At 46.2% G+C, this 27,188-nt stretch overlaps 1 protein-coding gene across 3 annotated transcripts in view; it reads right to left on the reverse strand.

Moving 5' to 3' along the window:
- The window catches only part of uri (unconventional prefoldin RPB5 interactor), a 101,639-nt gene that overhangs the window by 54,566 nt on the left and 19,885 nt on the right, over nt 1-27,188 (reverse strand). For all 3 annotated transcript variants that reach the window (XR_011231025.1, XM_069338880.1, XM_069338879.1), the window contains exon 4: nt 19,217-19,358. Coding sequence is in view for 2 of the 3 variants with exons in the window: in XM_069338880.1 (XP_069194981.1) it covers nt 19,217-19,358 (142 nt within the window). In the remaining variant the exon portion in view is untranslated. The remainder of the gene's footprint in view (nt 1-19,216; nt 19,359-27,188) is intronic.

The raw sequence follows: 27,188 nt of genomic DNA on the forward strand, positions 1-27,188 counted from the left end.
TTTCTCCCTAAATGATCTACTGATTCACAAACGTTTCTCCCTAAATGAACAACTGATTCAGACATTTCTCCCTAAATGAACAACTGATTCACAAACATTTCTCCCTAAATGAACAACTGATTCACAGACATTTCTCCCTAAATGAACAACAGATTCACAGCTGTTTCTCCCTAAATGAACAACTGATTCACAGCTGTTGTTGTTAAGATTCGCTACATGGAACAAAAAGTTCCAAGTAGCATGGGCTATGGTGAGCCCGTAGTGGACCAATTCACAGCTGTTTCTCCCTAAATGAACAACTGATTCACAGCTGTTGTTGTTAAGATTCGCTACATGGAACAAAAAGTTCCAAGTAGCATGGGCTATGGTGAGCCCGTAGTGGACCAATTCACAGCTGTTTCTCCCTAAATGAACTACTGTTTCACAGATATTACTCCCTAAACAAACTACTGGTTCACAGGCACTTATCCTTAAGTGATCTACTGCATAATACAGCAGGACAACTCCCCTGAATGCAAGAGATAATAAGCATACTACAACTTTAAACTATACTGTACTATATAAAAGTGATAATGATACGAATCTTAGTTTCCAATAACACATGAATGCTTTGATTTTCTACAGCCATTCAATAATTTATGGGTTGGTTTCCCATAGCTGGCCACTAGCTCAACAACTGACCTTCCCCAAGATGCAACCCCCACAACTGTTGCCTAACTCACAGGTACCTACTTACTGCTAGGTGAACAGAGCATCAGGTAATAGAAAATGTTACCCCCCTCCCACCCAATATTCTGTTCTTTCAGTATCAAAGAGTTCTACTAAAAGAAAGCTTTATTTTTTATTGCACTGGAATAAAAAAACCAGATATCTACTGGTATCTACTGGCAGTCCCCGTGGCTCAGTGGTAAAACACTCGCTCGGAGCTTCACGAGCACTTTGGCCTGAGTTCGTATCCTGGCCGGGAAGAATTGACTGGGCGCCAATACTTAACTGTAGCCTCTTACTCCCCAGCAGTGAGTGGGTACCTATTTGCTAAACACTTTGGTGGGTCATATTCTAAGGCACATTAGGATTAAGGACTTGCCTGAAACACTATGCGTGCTAGTGGCTGTACAAGAATGTAACAATTGAATATAAAAATAAAAATAAAATTAAAAATAAAATAAAATAGATAGACAGTATGCAAGTTCCAAAAGCAGTGAATATTTTAATATGAAATTGCTCAAACAACAATGCTAAATAATGTATAATAATAATAATATTCATAATAATATAATTATAATTATTAATAACTTATTATTATTATTTATACAGTACACTTACATAAAAATGAAGAGAATTTAATTATAGTGATTGCTTAGTAATTCTAGTATTTACATTATAAAGCCACTAACTACCTGCAGCATTTTAGGCATTAAGGGCAATTTTTTTTTCCCCACAAGAGATGTTACATTCTTGTACAGCCACTAGCATGCGTAGTGTTTCGGGCAAATCCTTTATCCTATATTCCCCGGAATATGACTCGTCAAATCGTTTAACAAAAAAACCAGCGTTGAATGTAATGAAACGCCATTTTCTGGGTGAGTCCCGGAGGCTCCCCGGAGCTATCCCAGGCTGATATGCTAATGTCAGACTTTGGCATCAGTCATGTGTATGGAGTTCTTAGGCCTACCGGGGACCACGGCCAGAACCGGGCCCCCTCAGAGAGGCAAGGGGAGCAATGGCCTATAGAAGCCCCCGTGTAGTTGGAAGCATTCTATGTCTGCCATCGACCGGAACAGGCACCCAGAAAGGTAAGCGCCCCAAAACAAACCCCTATTCTGGTTAAAATTGCTACCTAAAACCGAACTAGTGGATAGAACTCCCCAACTGAAAACAAGCAAACTAGTGTGACGTCACACACTGCCGCGCCGCTGTCTGCGCAGCTCCCCCCTCCCCGGGAGGGGGAAGGGGGAGCCCCAGACCCCCCGCGCCGGCTACCCACACCTCAGTTCTTGAGGCTGGATGTCAAAAACGTGAAAAACCGCCGACCGGAGGGAGGGAGGGATGCCGGGGAGACTCCAGGACTCACCCAGAAAATGGCGTTTCATTACATTCAACGCTGGTTTTCTGGGGGGAGCCCCGTCGGCTCCCTGGAGCTAACTACCCACAGACGGAAAAAAGAGGGACTTACCCGGGAGGCGGTCGTCGCTCACTCCTCAACTCGAAGCCGAGACAACTGGCTGCAATCGCCGACCCAAAGCAACACAGGCCCGACGGGGCCCAGGGACCTTCACAAGGTAACGAGCAGCCAGGACCCTGTTCGACTGCCAAAATCCCCGCGCCCGAATATCAGACCAAGACATATTCCCAAAGACGGCAGCAAGAGCCGCGAACTTACGAACGTCATGGGCACGGGGATAGACCACAGGCTGGCTGGACTTAATAACCCTGCAGACGACCTGGGAGACCTGAACCCGCGAACAGGGAAGAAGGGAAACAGGATCAACCCACAGCGCGTCCCCAGACACAGAAGCCATGGCGCGCAAATAAAGGTGAAGCGCCGCAACCGGACACAAAACATGATGCACCCCCGGCCTGACCAACCAAGCATCAACCACCCACAGACCCCTCCGGAACGCAGCAGTCTCATTCTTCGCCAGAAAAGGAGATGGCTGCAAGCGAACAAAACAATCTCCACGACCAAAAGAGTAGAAACCCCTGCGCCGGAGGAGAGTATGAAGCTCCCCTACCCGACCCTTAGAGGCCAAAGCCAACAAGAAAAGAGCCTTGGAGAAACAATCCTGGACCGAAGGGGCCACAACGAAACGAGGAGACGAAAGGAAAGCGAGCACTCTGTCCAAAGACCAGGACGGCTCAGGCGGTGCATGAGCAGGCCGGAGGTGAAACAATGCACGAGACAGCTTGCAAAACAGCGCAGACGTAACATCGATACCGAAGGCAAGCTGAAGCGGCTCCGCCAGCGCCGCACGATACGCGGCGACAATGTCAGGCATAAGATACCGGTCCTGAAACAACCACGAGAGGAAGGACAAGACCACCCTAACAGACAACGAACTAACACGACGAAGACGCAAAAAGAAACAGAAGGACCGCCAGGAAACTTCATACTGCCGCAGAGAAGAAGCCCTCAGGTGGGACACCAACAAGGAGGCCACCTGATCACCATAGAGATGATGATACACTCAAGTCATAAAACCCATACGCGAAGACTCGAGAAGATCGAACCAGCCACGTGACATACCAGCCCGATCTGCTGAAAGAGGCGGAGCCGTGGGAAAACCCTTGGATTCGGACACCGAGCAACCAGCGCCTGAAACCAAGGCTGGGCCGGCCACCAAGGGGCCAGAAGGACAACTCTCCCCTGGTACCTGACTCTAAGCGAGTCAGGACCTGGAGCAACAGCTGTACTGGGGGAAAGAGGTACAGGACCCCCCACCTCGACCAGTCTAGCCGAAAGGCATCGACCCCGACGGCCTCGCGATCGGGGAAGGGCGCCGCATACACGGGAAGACGCCGCGACCACGCCGACGCGAAGAGGTCCACCTCGGGGCGCCCGAATGTCTGGCAAAGACAATGGAAGGACTCGTCGTCAACCGTCCACTCCGTGGAGAGGGGAACGAAGCAAGACAGGGGGTCAGCCAAGACGTTGGACACTCCCTGTACGTGAACCGCCAGGAGAGCCAAACCCCGAGAACTCAGCATACGAGTCACCAGAAGCGACCAACCCCAAAGAGACAAGGACCGCATCGAACCCCCGCGGTTCAGGCAATAAACCACCGGAGAGCAGTCCGAATGGAGCCGAATCGTCGATCCGTGGGCCACCCGAATCCTCCCAAGAGCGAACCACACTGCTGCGAACCCCCGCACCATGCTGTGAGCTCGACGGAAGGACGGATCCCAACACCCTTGGCCGGCCTGGTGAGCACTGGTCACAAAACCCCAGCCGAGAGACGACGCATCCGTGTACACATCGAGCGAGGGCTCGGGTAGGAGCCAAGGCACTGAACCCCGAAAAACCCAAAGAGGAAGCCGGTGAAAACCGACGCAAGGGCCTTGCAACGCAACCGAAGCAAGGCCCCCGGGGGTCGAACTCTGCGATCGCGAGAGAGGTGGAAGGGGGAACCCCCGAAAGAACCAGAACAGCTGACGAAGCCAAACCCGACCCGGCGGGTAAACCACCATCGCGAAGTTCAGGCTCCTGCACAGCCCCTCGAGCAACCGCCGGGTGACCCGAGGGCCCACCAGAAACAGACGAAGACGGGACCGCAGCTGCAGGAGAGACTCCGGAGGGAGAGACAAGGAGGCGGTTCGAGAGTCCCAAACGAGACCCAGCCAAGTCCGAACCTGAGAGGGAACCAGATGGGACTTCCTCCAGTTCACCAAGAACCTGAACCCGGCGAGCTGGGAAAGAACCAAATCCCTGGCTAGCAAGCAAGCTGACCGGCTGGGAGCCCAAACCAGCCAGTCGCTGAGGTAGGCCAACACCCGAACACCTAGGAGACGCAAACGAGCCACCACAACCCGTGTAAGGCACGTGAACATGCGAGGTGCCAGGTTCAACCCGAATGGGAGACAACGAAAGCGGTAACTCAGACGCCCAACAACAAAACCGAGCCAGTCCATGCACCGTGTATGAAGCGGGACATGCCAATAAGCGTCCCGGAGGTCCAGGGACACCATCCAAGCACCCGGCTCCAAGAGGAGCCGAACCCGAGACAGCGTAGTCATCCGAAAGGAGGGGCAATGAACCCAGGGGTTCAGATGGGACAAGTCCAGATTGAACCGCAGGCCCGTGCAGTCCCGTCTCGGAACCGGAAACAGACGGGAAACCCATCTGAGGGACAATGTCGTTTCGACAACGCCCAAGCGTACCCATTCCAAGACGACTCGACAGAGCACAGGGGAAGAAACCTGCCCTGCCAGCCCCGACCCCCCGAAGGGGGGAGGGGCCACCAAACACCACTGCAGGCCGCCAGAATCGAGGGTTCGGAGTAGGAGCTGAACCCGAACCTGACACCAGAGGCCTACCACGACAAGAGGAACCCCGAGCCCTGGCACGACCCTTCTGGGAAGACCCACCCCGGGACCCCCAGAAAACCAACAAGTCCGACATCGGACAACAAGCCGCCAACGCAGCCTGAATAAACTGCGCCACGGCCGACTCCTCAAACAGAAGAGGACAAAAAGGTGAAGAACGCCTAAGAGCCAGAGCCCAAGCAGATTCCACGGAGGAACCCAGCACCGTCTGCCGACACACAAGACGGGAAGCATAAAACAGGGAAACCGCATCCCGCAAAATCAGCGTGAACAGCTTCAACAAGGCAGCCGATGAACACGCAGCCGAGGACAAGGTGCCGGACCCAAGCGTCCTCACATCCTCCACGAGCCAATCCGAGGACAGCTCCAGGAGGGAAAAGAACCGCAAGGCCGAAGCCAAAAGGCCCCGGGCGCGCAAGTTCTCCGCAATGAGCGCCGCCGAAAGGATGGGAACCTGCACATGGAGCTGAATAACGCCCACATCGCGGGGAAGGGCAGGGGCAAACAAGCACTCATTCAGGTACTCAAGATCGCCCCCCAGGAAAACCTGAAGCACCGTGGAAGCTTCCCGCCACTCCAGCGTGCAGGAACGACAGAAGGAATGCCAGGAATCCAGAACAAACAAGGGGCAGTCTGCTAGCCAGGACGACTCCGGAACCTCGTAACGGAGCCAGAAAGGGAACAAAGTCCCAAACCTGAACTCGGACGGATCCATTTCTGAGGCATAATCCAGGTCACGCAGGAGGTAAGCTGTAAAGGCCGCCCGCACCACACCAGGTTGGATGCGATAAGCCGAAAACCTCCGGAAAGACGGAACCGACGTACCCGGGGAAACACGGACCCGAACCCGGGGAGGGGCCAACACCAAATCCAACTCATACGCAGAGGGGGGGGAAAGAAAACCCCACTCCTTGTAACAATAAGCCCCGCTCAGAGGGAAGAAAAACCCAGGCGGGGTCCAGCAGGGCCCAAGGCCCCCAAGTCAGCCCCTTCCCAGCCTTGAGGTCCTTCACCACAGGACCCGAGGTTGAATCCTCTCCCCAAGCCCCGACCCCACAAGACAAGGACAGAGCAGCCAGAAAAGCTGGAGGAAGGGGGGCCCACTGGTCAGACCCAGAAGCTTCGGCCGGGAGACAAGACTCGAATGCCTCTGCCGCCCCCCTGGAAGGGGCACCCCCTGAAGCTGCCCGAGTCTCGAGATCAAGTAACCCCTGCTCCGACCCCGAAACCCTGAGATGCTTCGTGGCCGGAAGCAGGGGGGGGGGACCAGAACGAACAGAAGGGGAAGGACGAGGTGCGGACTGAACCAGGATCGAAGCGACCCCCACCCCCAAGTCCGGGTCTTGAAAAGCAAAGCAGGGGCAGCCCCGGGGCATCCGGGGAAGCAACTAACCGAGCGCGTTGCAACAGACGAAACCTAGACTGCAACGCACGTGCCGCCTGTACCCGAATAGAATCATCAGAGGATTGGGTAAATTGAGTCACAAGCAAGCAGCAACACTCACAGGACTCAGGGTCGAAAGTATCACCGACCCAACAGGCAGCGTGGCAGAGGCAAAAACAATGAGGGTCACCCCGAGACAAGGGGACCGAGCAACCCTCAAATTCGCACACAGAAAGCGGGGACTCTGGGGGTCACATCCATCGAACCCATGCGCCCCCTAGGGGATTCCCAGGGTCCTGAGCGTTTACTTTAAGAGGACTCGCACTCAGGTAGTCCCAGGCAGGGCGCTGCTAACTGGCGTCCAAAACTACCAAGTGAACTTCTATAGCTGTACCCCAGGGACGTGTACACTCACGGGGACCTAGCAGGGGGCGCCACCGAGGAGAACCGTGGAAGGGCAAAAACTAATGGAATAATAGGACAGAACCCCCCACCAGGCAAAAACAAAAAAAAAAAAAAACCCGCAAGAGGACAGCGAACCCCAAGGAACAGAGTCGGCCGCTATGTCGGGAATACAAAGCTGTGCAGCATCCCTGCGCCCCTACCAGTGCAAACTGCCTCTTACCTGCCAGTAACAAGGGAGAACTGAGCACCCAAGAGCCCAACAGGCGGCCGAAAAACCGAAAAGGTAAAACGGACCAGCAGAGGCAGATCCCGAGGAGCCTGTGGAAGGTGGCCCCAAGCCCCATGGACAGTACTTACAGGGTACCTAGGGAAGGCAGCCCTAGACGCATGCAGCCCGAGTACTGAAGATAACTCCTGGCTCTCGCACCCACAAAAACAAACACCACACGCGAAGCACAGTGCTGTAGCGACACTGGAGCCAGAGCACACGACCTTTGCCTATAGCATCAGCCTCAAGAACTGAGGTGTGGGTAACCGGCGTGGAGGGTCTGGGGCTCCCCCTTCCCCCACCCGGGGAGGGGGGAGCAGTGCAGACAGCGGCGCGGCGGCGTGTGACGCCACACTAGTTTGCTTGTTTTCTGTTGGGGAGTTCTATCCACTAGTTCGGCTTTTGGTAGCAATTTTAACCAGAATAGGGGTTTGTTTTGAAGCACTTACCTTTCTGGGTGCCTGATCCGGTCGATGGCAGACATAGAATGCTTCCAACCACACGGGGGGCTTCTATAGGCCATTGCTCCCCTTGCCTCTCTGAGGGGGCCCGGTTCTGGCCGTGGTCCCCGGTAGGCCTAAGAACTCCATACATATGACTGATGCCAAAGTCTGACATTAGCATATCAGCCTGGGATAGCTCTGGGAAGCCGACGGGGCTTCCCCCAGAAAGGGTACTCATTTTACTGTTGGTTAAACAGAGGCTACAGTTAAGGATTGACGCCCTGTAAATCCTTCCCGGTCAGGATATGAACCCAGGACAAAGCGCTCACGAAATGCCAGGCGAGTGTCTTACCACTACACCACGGGAACTATTTTGTACTTGTTGCTTGCCTACATAATAAAACAAAACATGAGTAGAATAAAATTGTAGGCATGTCTATGATAGCTGGCCAGCATAGCAATGTTAGCTACTACAGTTGTAGGTTCTTTAGTCATCCCTACTTCTCTAAAGACATCATCCTAGGTGGTGTTGCATGGGGTATGTCTGGCTGTGCCTCATTCTCATACCAGTTCAATCCTGCCTCTTTTTATTCTGGTGAAGTGGGCTTTCGGCACAGAGTTTGTTCCTCCACATATCGAGTCAGTCCCTGCATACCTGGAATATACCTGGCATAACTCCTGAAGTCTTTTACTTCCCAAGTCTTTACTTACTGTCTTGTGATAACTTGATCTAAAAGACTGTTGCTTGGATGGCCCACTGGTGCACATGTCCATTACAACCTTCTTGTCCAGCATTTTGCATTTTTGCATTCAAATGCATTTTGCATTTTGCAGTATTGCCCATCCTTATGAGTGGCCATTGTGGCCTTGTTCTACTTGGTGGTTTCATGTCAATCGTGGCATTTGCCCCATTGGGTAATTTTTTATCTATCCGTAGTTTTAGGACCAACTGGGGTTTTCAGTTGGACTGATCCTCCTGTTATTTTCAGCGCTTACTTACCGGTTGACTTTGCTGCCGTGCCCTGAACTTTCAGCAATTGATTGGTTTTCCAGGAGCTTGGGTTCAGAGGAATCATTTGCTTTGGCCAACCTCCAAAGGACATCAGATCAACCAGGATGTAAGTCATATGTGAGACTGTGAGCAGTGGTGTTTAACAGCATGGTTGACCTGACCACCTAACCAGGAAGCCTGGTTCTATACCATGCCGTGGGTAACATTGATCCTCAGAACTACATCAAGGCAACCCAAACATAACCTCACTGCCTGCCTCATTTAGGCTTTCATCCAATACTGTGCCTACTGGCCATGGAATATGAATTAGCTGTGTATAATAGTTTTGGCCTTGGTTTCAATAATGTGAACCTCGGTTACAGGTTTGTCTGACCAGATTGAGTCTACTTTGGGTTACTGAGGCAGGTAGCCTCTCCTTCACTTCTGAAAATTCTATTAGCTCAGTTTCTGATTGTTTATAAGTGCTCAGTACACACCGGCTCCCTCATCAGAAACTTGAGGGTTTCATCAACAGTTATTTTATTTTGTTGTTCCTGTACATTTGTCCTAAGGCTTCTCACCAGCTCAAGGGTTGCACGCGGCTTCCCTTGCTTTGTGAGATTTGCTTTGGCCATTTCATTTGGGAATTTCTCGTACTTTGGTCTCGTGGAGAACTCTCGATAAGCTGTTTTAAAGCTATGTACCGACACTTCCAACATGGGCTGGGTCTTGTCTGTTAATTCTCTATATAAAGCAGAGGCAGTGGTCTCTTGAGGTTATAGTGGGGCTCCCACAGCCAGACCTAATGTGGTTCTTGTTACTGTGCCAAACATTTGTACACTGTACACCTATGAATTTGATCTGGACACTTGGTTACCAGTATACAGTACTCTGGGATAACTAAACATGCATCCATTAATTTTAAGGTTTCCCAAAAACATTAAGGCGTAAAGCATTAAATGACTTTATAAAGGATTATGTATACACCTGTATCTGTATAAAAATTTAAGACCCCTCTAATATTTGATATAACAAAATATTATTATTATAATTACACTGAAACTGAATATGGCATATTAAGAAATATTTTTTGAGGTTCCAATTCTTTCAATTCACAATGAGATATCCAGCCTTCACTGCTAGTTACCTACGGGAAAATTATTGCAATCTCTTATGCCTCTTCTGTTGAGAGGAATTTAAAACAGAGATATTAGTTAATTTTCAAAGCATGCTGACTGCAGTTGGTCACTGTCTAGAGCAGCAGTTCTCAACCTCTGCACCCTTGAAATTATTCTGAGTCATAATTTAGATAAAGACACATGGATTTCATTGTAACTGAAAGGAGATGAATTCTGCCTTTGCTCTTAATACTGGTTAAATGAGAAGAATGAAACTGACTCAAAAATACACTTACAGTGATTAGAATTAGACTATTTATCACTATTTCTTGCAGAAGCCCTAGTTACCTCGGGGTTCTGCAGAACCCCGGTTGAGAAATGCTGTAGTCACAAAACAAGACTGATGTCTACAGCAGAGTTTCTCAACATTTTTACTCTTGAAACAATTTTAATGTCTCAAGGAATCCCTATACAGTATAAAAATAATTATTTAATACTATATATATAGATATAGGGTCTCTATAGTATAGTCGGGTTCATTCTCAACTCCCAATCGAGAATTCCAGGTTTGAATCCTGGGCGGGTCAGAAATGGTTGGGTGTGTTTCCTATCACCTAATATGCTTGTTCACCTATCAGCAAATAGGTACCCAGGAGTTAGCCAACTTCTTGTGGGATTGCATCCTGGGAGGTACTAATTCGACATTGGGGGAAAGGGGGAGGCCCTTCAATATAACCCTAACATATAAAATATACACTGACTGCCTATCCCCTGACATAATGTATTAATTATATAATTACAGTATTCTCAAAAATATACAGTGGGGCCCTCGTCTTACGAATTTAACGATTCCTATGATGATTCCTATTTAATGATGATCGATTGTGATGTGATTCTTTCCCGAGTTTCGGGCAAGGAACTCGGCAGTCATACTATAGAATATGGGATCAATTTCGACTTACAGTTCGTAAGTCGAAAATTCATAAGTCGAAACGAATTTTTCCATCAGATATAATGTAAATTGGATTAATCTGTTCCACACCCTTAAAATTATTAACTTAAAATACATTTTATACAAAATAACACTCATTTTGTACTAGTTAAAATAGAGTACAATACCCCCAAAAAACATCAATATAAAATTCCATTTTTTTTTTCATAGAAAATGGAGCAGCCTACATCACATATACTGAACGAACCTTTTGACATTTTTTATTTTTTCAAATTTGTTCAATTTTGTTTTTTAATGTTTTCTATATAAAAAAAAAGTTTTGCAACATTACAGGAGTCTCCCCTTTACAACCTAGCACGTTGTCATTAAAGAGGTTAACACAATGGCCTGCTTCAGCTTAATTTGGATGACACTTTTCAGCAAAACTTTGAAATTTTTCCCATACTGCACACATTTTCTTTACACTATCGCTCGCTTTGGACACCGATCACATCCATTTTTTTCTCCCAAGTCCTAGCCGTGGACAGGACTCACGTTCACTACAAAAATATTTGTATAAAATTCATTTTTTACCCGATCGACCTCGGATAGTTTCAAAATAAGCGCCTTTAACTGCGCGGCCTATAAATATGACATCCCCCCAGTGCGCAGGAAATGAAACCTTGGGAAAAAATTATTTTTTCTTCGGAAAGCAAAAACCCCTCCCTGTATATGGGTATAGCAACGCAAGTTCGAAATTGTACTTACTTTGGCTGCTATGGGGTCCGAAAGGTGGGCCGTGACGTCATAATTCCCCGTGCACCAGAGCAGTATGCTCCCGGGGCCGGTGGGGCGGCTGGGGCGGGGCGCGCGAGTTGCCGCGAATATATTTTTGCACATTTTTTGCGCACAGTTCCAAATACATTTTATTACATTTCACGTGCCGAACCGATGTATGGTGATCATGTACACCATATTATGGCAGTAGAACATCCGTACTGTCCGTAGACACTGTGTTACATGCGATTGTCCCTGTATGCGAGGTTTTCGGAAGGCGAGGTGTATTTACTCCAAAAATTTGTCTCAGAAGGCGAGGGTTACTTCGGGAGGCGAGTTTGGACGCGAGTTTGTTGATACGCGTACAGCCGACCTAGCGCGTTCGTCGCCCCTCCGCCCCGCCGCCCCTCAGTTTATTATTGTCTCGCGCTCAGAGACTACCCCCACATCAATTCTTCTCGCGGATTTTCAGTGTTTTGTTGGATTTTTGGTGATTTGCCTATACAATTTGTTATTATATATCTCACCATGGGTCCCAAGAAAGCCAGTGGTAAGGATAAAGGCCAGAAAGCTCATGTGAGGATGACAATAGAGGAGAAACAAGAGATCATTCGGAAGCATGAGAACGGTACACGTGTTGTTGAACTTTGTAGGCAGTACAACAAAGCCACATCAACAATATGCACTATACTTAAGAAGAAAAATAAGATTATGGGTGCTAAAGTGGCAAAAGGAGTAAGAACATTAACGGCACAAAGACCACAAATACTTGAAGAAGTGGAAAAGTTGTTATTAATTTGGATACACGACAAGGAGTTGAGGGGTGATAGTGTTTCGGAGGCCATTATTTGTGAGAAAGCCAGGGTGTTGCACGAAGACCTTCTAAAGAAGACCCCTGCAACGAGTGATGCAGATAAGAAAGAGTTTAAGGCAAGCAGGGGCTGGTTTGAAAAATTTAGAAAGAGAAGTGGTATCCATAGTGTTACAAGGCATGGGGTTATGTGATGTGATTATGGAAGGGGACTCCCCTTCCAAACAGTAACTCCTCTCCTCCTCCCCCCTCCTCACCATCTTCCATACGCCTACAGCACTCGACAGCAAGGTAAGTAATAACTGGAACACAGTTTTGTAGGTTTATTTAGATGAATTAGGTAAATTAGGTATAAAAATTTAGTTTGATGTGGGGTTTTTGGGGTAGTCAGGAACGGATTAATTCATTTCCCTTTATTTCTTATGGGGAAATTAACTTCGGAATGCGAGTTTTCGGAAGGCGAGGCGTCTCCAGGAACGGATTAAACTCTTATTCTGAGGTATGCCTGTATCACACACTATATACACACACTCAGTACTCCGCGAGTGTGTGATATGCTGCGAAACAGTCAACGGGGCAGAGTGGCACCTTGCACTCCACGCACCAGGTGCTGATGCATCTACGCTTTTGTGGTCTGCGTGTGGTGTTCCTGCAGACTATGCATACACGTTTACCCTTCTACCATGATGCTGTGCCTGGCATATACTCCAGCCTGTGTACCCCGAAGTTCTTATTACCCCGCAGTCTGTCTGGGGCTGCGTGTGGCATCGTTGCTTGCACCCCGCGGGGTACTACGGAGCACTCCTTGCCATACTTTACCAGCAACTGTGACACCACGCTGGCACTGAAGGTACGTATAGACGGTTTCCTACCGGACTTCACCAGGTATGTATTGTAGCAGTTGAGCACTGCAACATCCATGAGGATGGAAGAAGAACTTTTTCGTCCACTTCACTGACCTGCGTACGCACTCCACACCACCAAGCATCATAGTCACACTTATCGACGAGGCGCATGTTCACGTTATAGTCTATGACACAGTCCGGCTTGTACATGAGATTGTGTGTCTGATAATGGACCTTGCCAGTGTCCAACATAGCACCCGTGTGAATCGTTGTCAGCATATTCACTTCGCGTCTGTCCTTCCACCGCACTGACAGCATCTTGTCACACTTGCGCAACTGGCACTCACCCACACCTATACCTATACCGAACACTGGCATTTCCTTCCTGATTGAGCTTCACAGTGCCACATACGCCGGTGTTGTGGGCGAGGAGGTATCTGGTCAACAGGGGGCTGGTGTAATAGTTGTCCGTGAAGCAGTATATGGCCCTTGTTCAGCAGCGGCTCCATCAGGGTTTTTACGACACTGCCGGAGAACCTGTGTTCATCTTGAGCTGGTATGTCGACGTCTGTACCGGAATACAAGATCATGTACAGGACGATACCAGTCTCACAATTGCACAGCACAAAAAACTTGAGGCCAAAACGGTGCCGCTTGGAAGGGATGTACTGTTTGAATGCCAGTCTGCCCTTGAACAATACAAGCGACTTGTCGATAACGACATTCTGTCCAGGTACAAAATACTGTCTCCACTCGACTATCCGGACTATATGGGAAGGACCCCCAGCCGGATTATCACATGTTCTGGATAATAGTACTTTTTCACCTCTGAGTCCAAAAGGGACCATTTCCGACAATTTTTATACCACACGCATGATTTGAATTGACACACTAATTAGTGTGTGGGGCTGGTGCATGGGTGGTTAGCTGCCTAGCTGGTAGGTGGGCAGGGAAAGTGGGTGGGTGGGCAGGCAGGTGGGTGGGTGGGTGGGCAGGCAGGTGGGTGGGTGGGTGGGCAGGCAGGTGGGTGGGCAGGCAAGGATAGGTGGGTTCAGGCAGGTGGGTTTTGGATGAGTGGATGGCAGGTAGATGGGCTTGGTGGATGAACAGGTTCGAGCAGGCAGGTGGGTGAGTGGGTAAGCAGGCAGGTGGGTGAATAGGTGGGTGGGTGCATTGACAGGTGGGTAAGTGGGCATGCAGGCAGGTGGGTAAACAGGTGGGTGGGCAGGGAAGTGGGTAAATAGGTGGGTGGGTGAACAGGTGGGTAAATGGGTGTGCAGCCAGGTGGGTAAACAGGTGGGTGGGCAGGGAAGTGGGTAAACAGGTGGGTGGGCAGGGAAGTGAGTGAACAGGTGGGTAAACAGGTGGGTGGGCAGGGAAGTGGGTGAACAGGTAGGTAAACAGGTGGGTGGGCAGGGAAGTGGGTGAACAGGTGGGTGGGCAGGGAAGTGGGTGAACAGGTGGGTGGGCCTGGAGGTGGGTGGGCAGGGAAGTGGGTGAACAGGTGGGTGGATGGATTGGCAGGTGGGTGGGCAGGGAAGTGGGTGAACAGGTGGGTAAGTGGGTGTGCAGGCAGGTGGGTGGGCAGGGAAGTGGGTGAACAAGGTGGGTAAGTGGGCATGCAGGCAGGTGGGTAAACAGGTGGGTGGGCAGGGAAGTGGGTGAACAGGTGGGTAAACAGGTGGGTGGGCAGGGAAGTGGGTGAACAGGTGGGTGGGCAGGGAAGTGGGTGAACAGGTGGGTAAGTGGCGAGACTGGACGACACGTGTGATCTCCTGCCTGGTCAACCCCCCCTCCCCCACCTCACGCCAGCCTTCCCATCTCCCCTCCACATGTGTCGACAGACACGTGGGTGTTGACACACTGTACGATGCGCCGCCGTAAGTTCTGTTAAATCCCATTTTATTTTATTGTAAATATTTAAATGAATAAATAGCAAACCAAATACTGTACTGTACTGTTTATCAATTATAGTGTTATTTAATTAATATTCGTAACTAGCTCTCCACAGCAATAAGAAAACAATATAATTCTCGCAACACCGCTAACGCCACCTTTGTTAGGCTTAAGCGAGTCCCATACACACCACAATAGTTTTTCCTCCTTCCGTGACCAACTTCCTTCCTCCCTTCCTGACCAACTCCCTTCCTCCCTTCCTGACCAACTCCCTTCCTTCCTTCCTGACCAACTCCCTCCCTCCCTTCCTGACCAACTCCCTTCCTCCCTTCCTGACCAACTCCCTTCCTCCCTTCCTGACCAACTCCCTCCCTCCCTTCCTGACCAACTCCCTCCCTCCCTTCCTGACCAACTCCCTCCCTCCCTTCCTGACCAACTCCCTCCCTCCCTTCCTGACCAACTCCCTCCCTCCCTTCCTGACCAACTCCCTCCCTCCCTTACCTCCCTCCCTTCCTGACCAACTCCCTCCCTCCCTTACCTCCCTCCCTTCCTGACCAACTCCCTCCCTCCCTTACCTCCCTCCCTTCCTGACCAACTCCCTCCCTCCCTTCCTGACCAACTCCCTCCCTCCCTTACCTCCCTCCCTTCCTGACCAACTCCCTTCCTCCCTTCCTGACCAACTCCCTCCCTCCCTTCCTGACCAACTCCCTCCCTGACCATCTCCCTTCCTCCCTTCCTAACCAACTCCCTTCCTGACCAACCTCCCTTTCTCCCTCCCTTCCTGACCAACTCCCTTCCTCCCTCCCTTCCTGACCAACTCCCTCCCTCTCTTCCTGACCGTAATCCCCCAGGTGGTCCCTCCCAACATTCCCCTCTCTCCCGACACCACCCACCTACCCTACCCCCTCCAACACCATGGCCTTGAGCCACAGCTGTACGGGATTAATACGGTACAGCCCACCGGCTCAGATTTTTAACCGGCCAAACCGGCTTTTATCCAGCTCCCATGGCCATTTTGGCCGGATATTGAGATAACTTTATCCGTTCACGATTTTGGCCGTATAAGGGCGTTTTCCGGATGTTCGAATCCCGGATAATCGCGGGGTTACAGTAATCCCTGAACTTCCCTCTCAGGTCGCTGAATACCTTGTGTACCTTCCAAAGTCTGTCTTCCCTGTCCTCGTTTGCATTATTTTCGAAATGCAGGCACCTCAGAATCAACAGAAACCTAATCCCGCGACATATAACGGTTGAAGATGGGCGATGGAACAAGGCTGTCTTTGTTCCAATAGTCCTGGACTGACAGCTTTCTCGGAGTGTTTCATCATCATACATATAGCAAGAAACACGTACATCTCGTCCATTGCCGTATCCTTCCATCGCGTGAGGCATGAGGCAGGTAATATGCCGCCGTCTATGAGGGCGTGGGCGTATGAGTTTGTCTCGGTCACAAGATGGTCCATGAACACATTGTCGAAATATGCCTGGAAATATTCCATGTCCGCCATATCATCACCGGTATACGGGAATAAAGCTGTAACACCAACCTCGGTATCAACAAACGTTGGTATTTGGGGCACAAATGTGGCACAATCCTCCCACACAAGTACACCAGGGGGTTTGGTGTAGGCGCCAACACCACGGCCAACACCACCAAGGGCACCAAAACCACAGGCTACGTCGTCTGCTGCTGCTCCTGGAGCTGCGTGAGAGTATGCTTGACGCTGAGGCAGATTTCCGAACCGTAGGCCTACCACGAACACCCGATGTTGAGGGCCCACTGTCGTCATGCTGGGAGACACGCCGCCGCCTGCCTGCACGTGTTGCTGAGGCAGCAAAACCCCGCCTGGTACCACCCTCACTGCTAGTACTGGGGTCGTCCACACTTCTCGTATCAGAGCCAATGTCGTTGAACCCCGAGAACGATTCGTCACATGTACTATCACTAAATAATGAACTAGCACCTGGGGACATACATGATGGTGGTGATGATAACGGTGTTGACCCAGGGCAGGCGAGACAGGCCAGGTGGGGAGCGTGTACCATACACGCTTGCCATATCATCCACTTCTGTTTCCCCCTCACTCGTATCGGACCTCTGTGTCAGATCTTTCTCAGGATCATAGTCCAGGTCATCATCCATAGCACCGTCGTCGTACAATATATCGCGAATTTCCTCCTCAGAGAGTCGTTTTCCATGACCGCGGGTCGCCGTGGAACGGGAGCTCGTTGACAATGCGTCAGACATGGTTACTGCTTCAGGAACTGGGGCTCCCTACAGCAGCGGGGCATGCTGGGATTTTTTTTCAAGATGGCGGACGATCACTGGGGCCCCCAGCTACCCATTCCATACCCACGTCACCGCGCGTCACTTTTAAATTGGAAATGAAAAATACAAACACCTGGAGGCGCATTGCGCACCCTAGGCCTGGGCCTGCAGGCGCGTTGCGCAGTTAAAGGGTTAAAATGCACACAATTTGATACCAAAATGAAAGATGTAACACAAAACTTGATGTCAGAACACTTGAAAGATTATAAATACGCTTTTGGGTCTAAATTGTAAATTTCAAAATATTTGTTAAAATTCTATTTATTGTGCTATTATTATCGAACTTGTTTTAAAATGCGCACCTTTATATTGTGAACAATTTGATACTAAAACGAGAGATGTAACATGAAAGCTGATGTTAGAACACTGGAAAGATATAAATAATTTTGATGATGAGCATCCAAAATTAAAATATTTGTTAAAATTCCAGTTATTGCTCTATTATTATGAGACTAGTTTTAAAATGCGCGTCTTTATATTGCAAACAATTTGATACCAAAATGAGCAATGTAACATGAAAATTGATGTTATGAAACTGAATGAGTATACACATTAGGTTGTGGTGTGCAAATTGGTGTTCGTTCATGGGTAATTTTAGGCTTGCTGTGGGAGTCTCGCCCAACTTTTGGACATTATATGCATATACATCTGCAAGGAATTTAATTGTGAACACAATGATACCAAAACGAATGACGTAGCACGAGAATTAAGGTGAGAAAACTGAAACGAGTATACACATTTTACTGATTTTGTGCGCTCACAGGTAACTTTTCTGACTTTAGGCTTTGCTGTGGGGAGTCTCGCCAGGCTTTTGGACATTATATGCATATACATCTGCAGGGAATTTAATTGCGAACACATTGATACCAAAACGAACGACATAGCACGAGAATTAAGGTGAGAAAATGAAACGAGTATACACATTTAGGCGTCACCGCACACTCGCCCGCACCATTAGCCCCATGACGTCAAAGCCATGGCGTTCGCGATAGTGTTAATAAATGAGGAAGGGACATCCTCTACTCTACATCTACAACCCTCATACCATTTTCATATTTACGAATGATTTCATTTTTCCTCTATGGTCATCCACACATGTGTTTTCTTAGGTTGAACCTCACCACTGACTTTCTTGGGACCCATGGCGTGATATATACAGTATTAATTACTTTTATCTTCAAAAAACAAAAAAGCACAAAAATTAATAAAATTCTTTACAAGCACGATCGCCACTAAGCGGGCAGCTCTGGTAAACTGAGGCTGGGTCGACCATGCCACCAGTTAACCACGCAGTTGACCCATACGCGTATCGACAAAGTCGATAGTCGAGGCAAAGGTCGCATGTCGAGTCTCATTTTCCAACAAAAATTTACGTTGTATTTAAAAAATTTGTAAGTGGAGGCAGTTGTAAGTCGAGGTGCCACTATATATCTATTAACCAGATAAAATCAACCATGTCTGTAAACACAAAATATAAACATTTACAATATTTCGGTGGCAACCAAGGGTTCCAGGGAACCTCTTAAGAAATGCTGGTCTACAGAGAGAAGATAAAACTTCTCCACAGCTGGTTCATGTGCAGTGATAAAACCAGACTGTTGACCACACCTGGTCAATATCCAGAGTGACAAAACCAGACTGTTGACCACACCTGGTCAATATCCAGAGTGACAAAACCAGACTGTTGACCACACCTGGTCAGTGTCCAGAGTGACAACACAATAACGTGGCAAACCAAATAACTCAACCCACACTTATGAGATAAAAGGTCGGACATTTGTGTGCATCCTGGTCCCTTATCAAGTTAAGACACATCAAGACAGCCCGATAAGAATCCAGGATGGACTAAAACGTCATCATGTAATGGACAGATTGACAATGTACACAATGCATGAAATCATGTGAAACCCTTCAATATTATAAAGGGCCAACTCGAATAAAAAAGCAAAATCCATAATTACCAAATAAAACATACCTTTTAATCTCCGGCGGACAATGCCCGCTGCCTGTTTCGCACTTCGCTCGGCAAACCAGTTATCGCCTAACAACACTAAAATCTCGTTCGTGTGGACCAAATGACCTGGCATGAATGCCAACGGGCCAAAGGGAACCATCACCTGGGGGGGGAAACCAAGAAATATGTTAAGCATATAAGGCTTGGATTTAATTTCTTAATACTGTACTTCAGAATACGCACTCACTATCTGACCTGCAGAATTATTAATCTACCACGTAGAATCACTTCACTTACTAAGTAGTCATTTTTTTACCATATAAAATTAACCACATCTTATAGAATTATTCATCCTGTAAAGTAATAATCTACTATGCAAAAAGTATTCATCTACCCTATAGATTTATTATTCCACACCCAGTCGAGTTATTCATCTACCCTATATAAATATTCATCTACCCTATATAATTATAGACCTACCCTGTATAATTATATACCTACCCCTGTACAATTATTGTGATCCTTTAAAAATTATTGATGTACCCTGTAGAATTATTCACCAAACCCATAGAACTATTCATCTACCTTATAGAATTCATCATCTATACCTTGAAGAATGAATCATATACCCTATATAATTATCTACCATATACCAGTACTATTGATTATCTAACATGCAGAATCAATTGTCTATTATGTAGAATTAATCATCTACCCTGTAAAATTATTGTCATATAATTATTCAACTGTAGAATTCTCTATCTACCCTGTACAATTATTCATCTACCCTATAGAATTGTTATCTACCATGTAGAATTAATTATGTACACTAGAATTTTCATTTACACTTTAAAATTATTCATATACTGGACTGTATAATTATTCATATACACTGCAGAAGTATTCATCTACCCTAAAGAACTATTAATCTACCCTGTAGAATTATTCATCTACTATAAAGAACTACTCAGTTACACTGTAGAATTACATATCTTCATTAAAAAACTAAAAACCTACACAGCAGAAGCAATAAATCTTGGTGTGTGCAATATCCAGTTATACAGTACCGTTAACTGCATCAAGAGTGATCATCATAATAACCAGTGTTAGCTTAAATCACAGTATTGTCCGGTGTCACACAATTACCATGTAAAGCAGGGTAAATGGCCTCTTCCCTCTTACCTTCATCATTGTCATCTTCGTCATGATGAAAAACTCACCACCAACAGGCCAAGAATGTAGTATCTAAGTTTGCACCTGCATACCAGCCAGACAACCCCCCCCCCCCCTTCCCCATTACCAACTTCGAGACTCCAGACACAACGGCAAGGTAATTTACAACAAGAGTTGACACAGAATGTGATGTCCCCAGGAGGGGGGTATAAATATCACCTGACCAGCTCTCTTAAGCCAGTCTCTCCAGGTAATCTCAACAGGGGTGTTTAACACTTCTCCCTGCCGACGATCCGCGGGAGCAGTTCATTCACAGGTTGTGGTGGTTACTACATAATTCGTAAGGCCTAACTTGTTTGTATATAATTTGTTTAATGTAAATTTAACTTTTATGTTTTCTTATCATTGCTATTTTTCATGTGTAACAATTGTTACGGCCATCTCCTGCATAGCAGGAGATTCTGCCTGTTCCTTACCACCTACATATCAGCATGTTCCAACATCAAGAAACAACAACAATGTGCGCCAAAACGTATTGTATACACACACCTCTCCCCCCACCCTCTACCCTACCTTCCACGAGAGAGAGTGCACCTGCCGTCTCGCCAGTTCACCCGAATGCCAGACAAACTATCACGAAGGTCATTATATTGCTGGTTCTTCCGTCTACAACTCCAGCACTCGCACCAAAATGACGTCACAGCCCATATAAAAGGACTTGCCAGCGTCCAGAGCAGTAGATTACTCTTCTAGTGCTCATTGCTTCCACATTTATCCTCGCTAACGGGTCACAGTAGACGCTCATAGCATTTCGTATAAAGTATTACCTTCACTTTTGTTATTAACATAAAATTCACAGGTGTATATTTCTCTTTTGATTGTGTTTAAGCCAATCAATCAATCAATCTGGGTTAAGGGGTTTTGTTCATTAATTGTTACTTATCATTCTGTGTAAAATTAAAGTCATTTTTTTTATATTAAATGTTTAAATGTTTTATTTTCTTGTTTTTTGGCCACAATTGATACGCAACCGTAAAAGGTCCCAGCCGTTTTGTTTTAATTTATTTTCTCTTTTTTTTTTTTATTAATGTGTGATTTGGTGCAACACCTGCCAGAATAGTTATTGTTCTATTCCAGATCTCATCACACAACCAAGATTTATAAATCAAGCTTTGAAGTTATTTATTTGTTGTTTCTTTTTTAAAGTACTGTAAGTTTGTTATATTTTTGTTTGAGTTTACTTTAATGCTTTGCCCATATTTTCACAATGCCAAGATCCAATGCATTTTTTTTATTTAGTGTTTAAGTGTGAAGCTTGCCACCTGCTGGGTACTGCTGCAGTACCTTCTCACGTAACACTGGCCAATAGGATGCTTTGTTTTAACATGTACTCATACACTGAACTGATAACCAGTATAGAATTACCATTAATTAATTAATCTAAATTCTACCATGTAGAATTGTTATACACTAGAATTTTCATTTACACTTTAAAATGATTCATATACTGGACTGTATAATTATTCATTTTCTGTATAATTATCCTGTGTCTGGGGTACGCAGGAGGAAATCGCAGATTTCCTCCTGTGTTCCAATCACTATCTGTGATTTCCACCTGTATTCCAATTTGTATCTGCAATTTTTGACTATTCCAATCACTGTTTGCAATTCCCTCGTGTATTCCAATCACCGTTTTCCATTTTTTCATATTTGATATGTTACAATTTTTAGTCATGTACAGCTCTATGTAGTCCTTTTTAATAGCTGCATAGTTCCGGAGTAAAATTCAATGCCTAATGGGGCCCTCGTAGCCTGGTGGGGCCCTCGTAGCCTGGTGGATAGCACGCAGGACTCGTAATTCTGTGGTGCGGGTTCGATTCCCGCACGAGGCATGAAACAAATGGGCAAAGTTTCTTTCACCCTGAATGCCCCTGTTACCTAGCAGTAAATAGGTACCTGGGAGTTAAGTCAGCTGTCACGGGCTGCTTCCTGGGGGTGGAGGCCTGGTCGAGGACCGGGCCGCGGGGACACTAAAGCCCCGAAATCATCTCAAGATAACCTTAGTTAATGCAAACAAACATTGTAATAAGGCAGCTGCACTATAAAACCACTTTTAAGTACTTACTGTATTTCATGAAGTACAGTATACTAAAACTCTCCCCCCCCCCCCCACAAAGTACTAGAAGTGCATTTTAAGCGAAGGCGAGTCTTATATGTCGGGAAATACAGTACATACTTCATTCACATACAGTATTAACAAGTGATCAAGACTACTAGATTACCATATTTTTCAGAAAGCCCATTAACTAAAGAGAGAACAGTATTGAACAATACTACAATATCAAACAAACAAACAATGTGAGTAAAGTACCACCATCAATAAAGCATGAGGAGCTTGCTACATTAAATAACACTGGTATATTCACATCATTTTAAAGACTCTGAAAAATGGCATGTAAGATCTACCATGATTGAGGCTTTTTATTTTGAATGTATAACACGGAAGAGCCAGGAAGATAATTTTAGGTTATCTTGGTTATCTTGAGATGATTTCGGGGCTTTTTTTTTAGTGTCCCCGCGGCCCGGTCCTCGACCAGGCCTCCACCTCTAGGAAGCAGCCCGTGACAGCTGACTAACACCCAGGTACCTATTTTACTGCTACGTAACAGGGGCATAGGGTGAATGAAACTCTGCCCATTGTTTCTTGCCGGCGCCTGGGATCGAACCCAGGACCACAAGTCCAGCGTGCTGTCCGCTCGGCCGACCGGCTCCAAAAAGGTAAAGGATGTCTAGGTAAAGACATCTAGGAAAAAGTCACCAAAAATAAGGAGGAATACATGTAACTTACATCTTGGAAATACAGTACTGTATAGTGGTACCTTTGTTTACAAATTTAATCCATTCCCAGTAACGGTTCATAAACCGAAACGAATTTTCCCATAAGAAATAATGTAAATTTAATTAATCCGGTCCACACCCACAAAAATATTAACTTAAAAATATATTTTATACATACTCCTACTAATATTTTGTACTACAGTATGTACAAGTATATCTTATCTTTAATGAGGAAACTTGTTGGCGTATGGAAGACGGTAAGAAGGCGGGGTAAGAGGAGAGGTGTTCATGTTTAGCAGGAGAGTCCCCTTTTATTATAACATCAGGCACTGGATGACATTTCTGGGGTACTCTCTCTCCTATGTTTTGCAGGCATACCACTAGGACCTGGTTTGGCTCACTGCTTGTTTGTATTACTAAGAATCTGTCTAAAGACACTGGTTTTTCCCTATATTTTAACACTTGTCTGAAGTGAGGCACCACATTCATTCACTATGAATGATCTCTTGTTTTTCCTCTATCATCATTCTCACAACTATTTTCTTAGGTTGAACTTTACCACTGACTTCCTTGGGACCCATGACATTTTGTTCAGAAACCAAAAATTCACAAAAACAATTAAATTCTTCACAAAGAAATCAAGCGCAATCGTCACTAGGCGGGAGACACTGGTAAACTGAAGCTCCGTACACTGGTACGGAGCATTCACCCGTACCACCAGGAGCGACGCACTCGGTCAACCCATGGGTGTATCAACAAACTCGCCAAGCAAGAAAGCTCCTAGACAGTCAAATTTTACGAAGAAATTGAGCTCGTAACCGAAAAATTCGTGAAGAAAGGCATTCGTCAACCGAGGTTACACTGTTAATGATTTTACGGGTCATATAATACAATGGTCTACGTCCTTGGTTTAAAATCAAGAGACCCAGGTTCAATCCCTAGACAGGACAGATACAGTTGGACACATTTCCTTTCACTTGATGTCTGTTACTTCCAATTGCAGCAAGATGGCAAAAAAAATTTCCTTTGTCAATCCTGACTCTACACTGTCACGAGTCATGCTTCTTACCACAATACTGTATAGTACCGACATCTGGGGTCAAACTGGCATTTCCAGACCATATGTCCCCAATGATAACACTTCATGCATAATGTAGGCTTCTCAATATATTTTGCCACTTTCCCGTATCCAAGTCCTTGCACAAAGTCTTTCTGGAGCCTCACCCTTTAACAAGGCAACAATCTGACTTTGTTTATCACCACGTATAATGTTCCTCTTGGCCCACACAACACATTCATTGTCGAGATGAAAAAATTCAGGATCCAAGTATATCGGATACTTAAAAACAATAACTTTAGTGCAAATTATTCCCACTTCAGGAGTAACCAAAACAATATTCTTAAATCTGTCAGTTGTTAGATGTTCCACTGCCTCTTCTGTCTCAAGCATTATGTAGGTCCAGTGAACACCCTCCTTAAATAATAGTTCATATTCACCAAATTTCTTGGTCAACTGAACGGTCCACTCCAGGGGCCAGATTCACAAAGCAGTTACACAAGTACTTACAAACGTGTACAATCTTTCCTCAATCTTTGACGGCTTTGGTTACATTTGTTAAACAGTTAATAAGCTCCGAAGCACCAGGAGGCTGCTTATAACAATAACAACAATTGATTGGGAAATTTTCATTCTTGTAAATTGTTTAATATATGTAACCAAAGGCGTCAAAGATTGAGGAAAGATGGACACGTTCGTAAGTACTTGCATAACTGCTTCGTGAATCTGGCCCCAGTTTCTGATGAAAAGTTAGTTGACATGTTGAGGGAAATAAGAGTCATCCATTAATCTGTCCATCTTGCTGTGTGCAGTCCTGCTGTGTCTGACTGGTGAGATTTTTGTTTTGAGACTGGCGGGTAATTAAAAACCTTGGTCCTGTCTGGCATCTATCAATGTAATTTTTTGGTTGTTTCTTGCCGTTTCTTACCCCGTGTGTTCATAGTCTTCCACTTTTTCCCTGGTCATTACTACCTGAAATGGCCTGGAGACATGTATGTCATCCTCACTCTCAGACTCTGTAGACAGAGCAGAAGTTCACTCCATTTCTTTGATAAGCAAGAGTACTGGTTCGCTATAGAGGTTAGCTCAAGTTTACAACCTCAAGGAGCGCTCCTGACACATGTCCGTCTGTCACAGCAGCTGGGAATAAGACTGTACAACAGTATAGAGCCACATGCAATGACCAGTCAAAGCCAGCAGACAACGTCACCAGCTGCAACATGCCTTCAGTAGACTACCCAACACTGCTATTATTACCACATTCCTGTCACTAAATCATGAACATGAATAATTTTCTACAAGAATATTTTCTGAAGGAACACGAAGTTACTGTGGCACGATGTGTAAATGCATGAAACTTCAGATGTTTGCTATGAATGTTGGCCTCCTGTTGAAAACATCATAACTAGCATTGTACTTACTGATATCTAAACCCTGTACATAGTTATTATTGCAGCCAGGATCATCTATGAAGCTATCATCACAAAATAAATGCAGTTACAATACTTATTTTATTCATCAGTATTAAGTGGTGATGTGGCCCCCGAACTACACAGCTGTTCTGCGAGCTCCTGCTGCCTGTGTCAGCCTTGGTCACTAGCCGTACCAAGGCTCTCACAACCAGGAGGTATGCAGATGATTTTCTTTTGAAGATGGTGTCTGATTCCTTGAGTCCTGAGGCACAGGATGTGAGCCCCGTGTACCTGGGGTAGTTGAATCCCAGGTACAATGTGTATGAATACTGTGCCTAAAATGCCATATGGCATCCTATGCACCACCCGTCATGTGCCTTAAAGCTCTTTGTGCAGTACAGCAGAGCCTCAGTTTACGAATGCCCCTCTTTCATGAATTTTTCAGTATACAAGGTCAATTTCCTCTTAAAATTTGACTCGGAGTACGAAGTTTACCTCGGATTATGAGTTTGTCGATACATGTATGTCGATACATGTATGGGTCGACGAGCGTGAGAGTTTGGGTTCTGCTGGGTGCAGGGCGAGGCACGCTCAGGTTACCAGTGTATCCCGCCTAGTGACGACTGCACTTCAATTTTTTTGTGAAGAATTTCACTGTTTTCTGCTTTTTTGGTTTCAGAGCATTCCTTTAGAAAAAAATTTGTAAGACAAGCAAACAGTGAGACACAACCAGATCCTAGTGGTATGGCTGCAAAATGTAGGAGAGAGAGTACCCCAGAAATGTCATCACTGCCTGATGTTATAATGGAAGGGGGACTCCTACCCCCCCTCCTCACCATCTTCCATACACCAACAGGAGTCCCTCAATAAAGATAAGGTACCTGTAGTTAAAAATATGAGTAGTATTCTGTATAAAATGTATTTTTATGTTGGCATTTTTTGGGTGTGTGGAATGGATTAATTCAATTTACATTATTTCTTGTGGGAAAATTAATTTCGGTTTACGAATTTTAGTCTCTTGGAACTAATTAAATTCGTAAACCAAGGGTCCACTGTACAGTACACGAGTTTAAAAAGAGTTACTATTCATACCTTAATATTTCCCGTGCTCCATGGGCTGATTTCACTGAGCAAAATGTTAACTTCCCACCTATCATATGAAGATACCTACCAAAAGAACCTGTCTGTAAAGAGATTTAACCACAGCTAACATATTTCCTGGTCCTGGTAGTACAGTCGGGTTCATTCTCAATGCACAATCGAGAATTCTGGGTTCGAATCCCGGGCGAGTCAGAAATGATTGGGCACATTTCCTTTCACCTTAATGGCTCTGTTCACCTAGCAGTGAGTAGGTACTCATAAATTAGTCAAACTAAGAAATCTCAAAATGAAAACAAACCATAAAATTAAATATACTGTACTCAATGACTTTCCCAAGGCCCCCAACTCTTTCTTATAGTCTTATGTCCATCTATGGGAATCATTAGGAAGGTGATTGAAGCCTTATTAAGTG

The sequence above is a fragment of the Procambarus clarkii genome, chromosome 40 (genome assembly GCF_040958095.1).
Source record: "Procambarus clarkii isolate CNS0578487 chromosome 40, FALCON_Pclarkii_2.0, whole genome shotgun sequence".
Taxonomy (NCBI): Eukaryota; Metazoa; Arthropoda; class Malacostraca; order Decapoda; family Cambaridae; genus Procambarus; species Procambarus clarkii.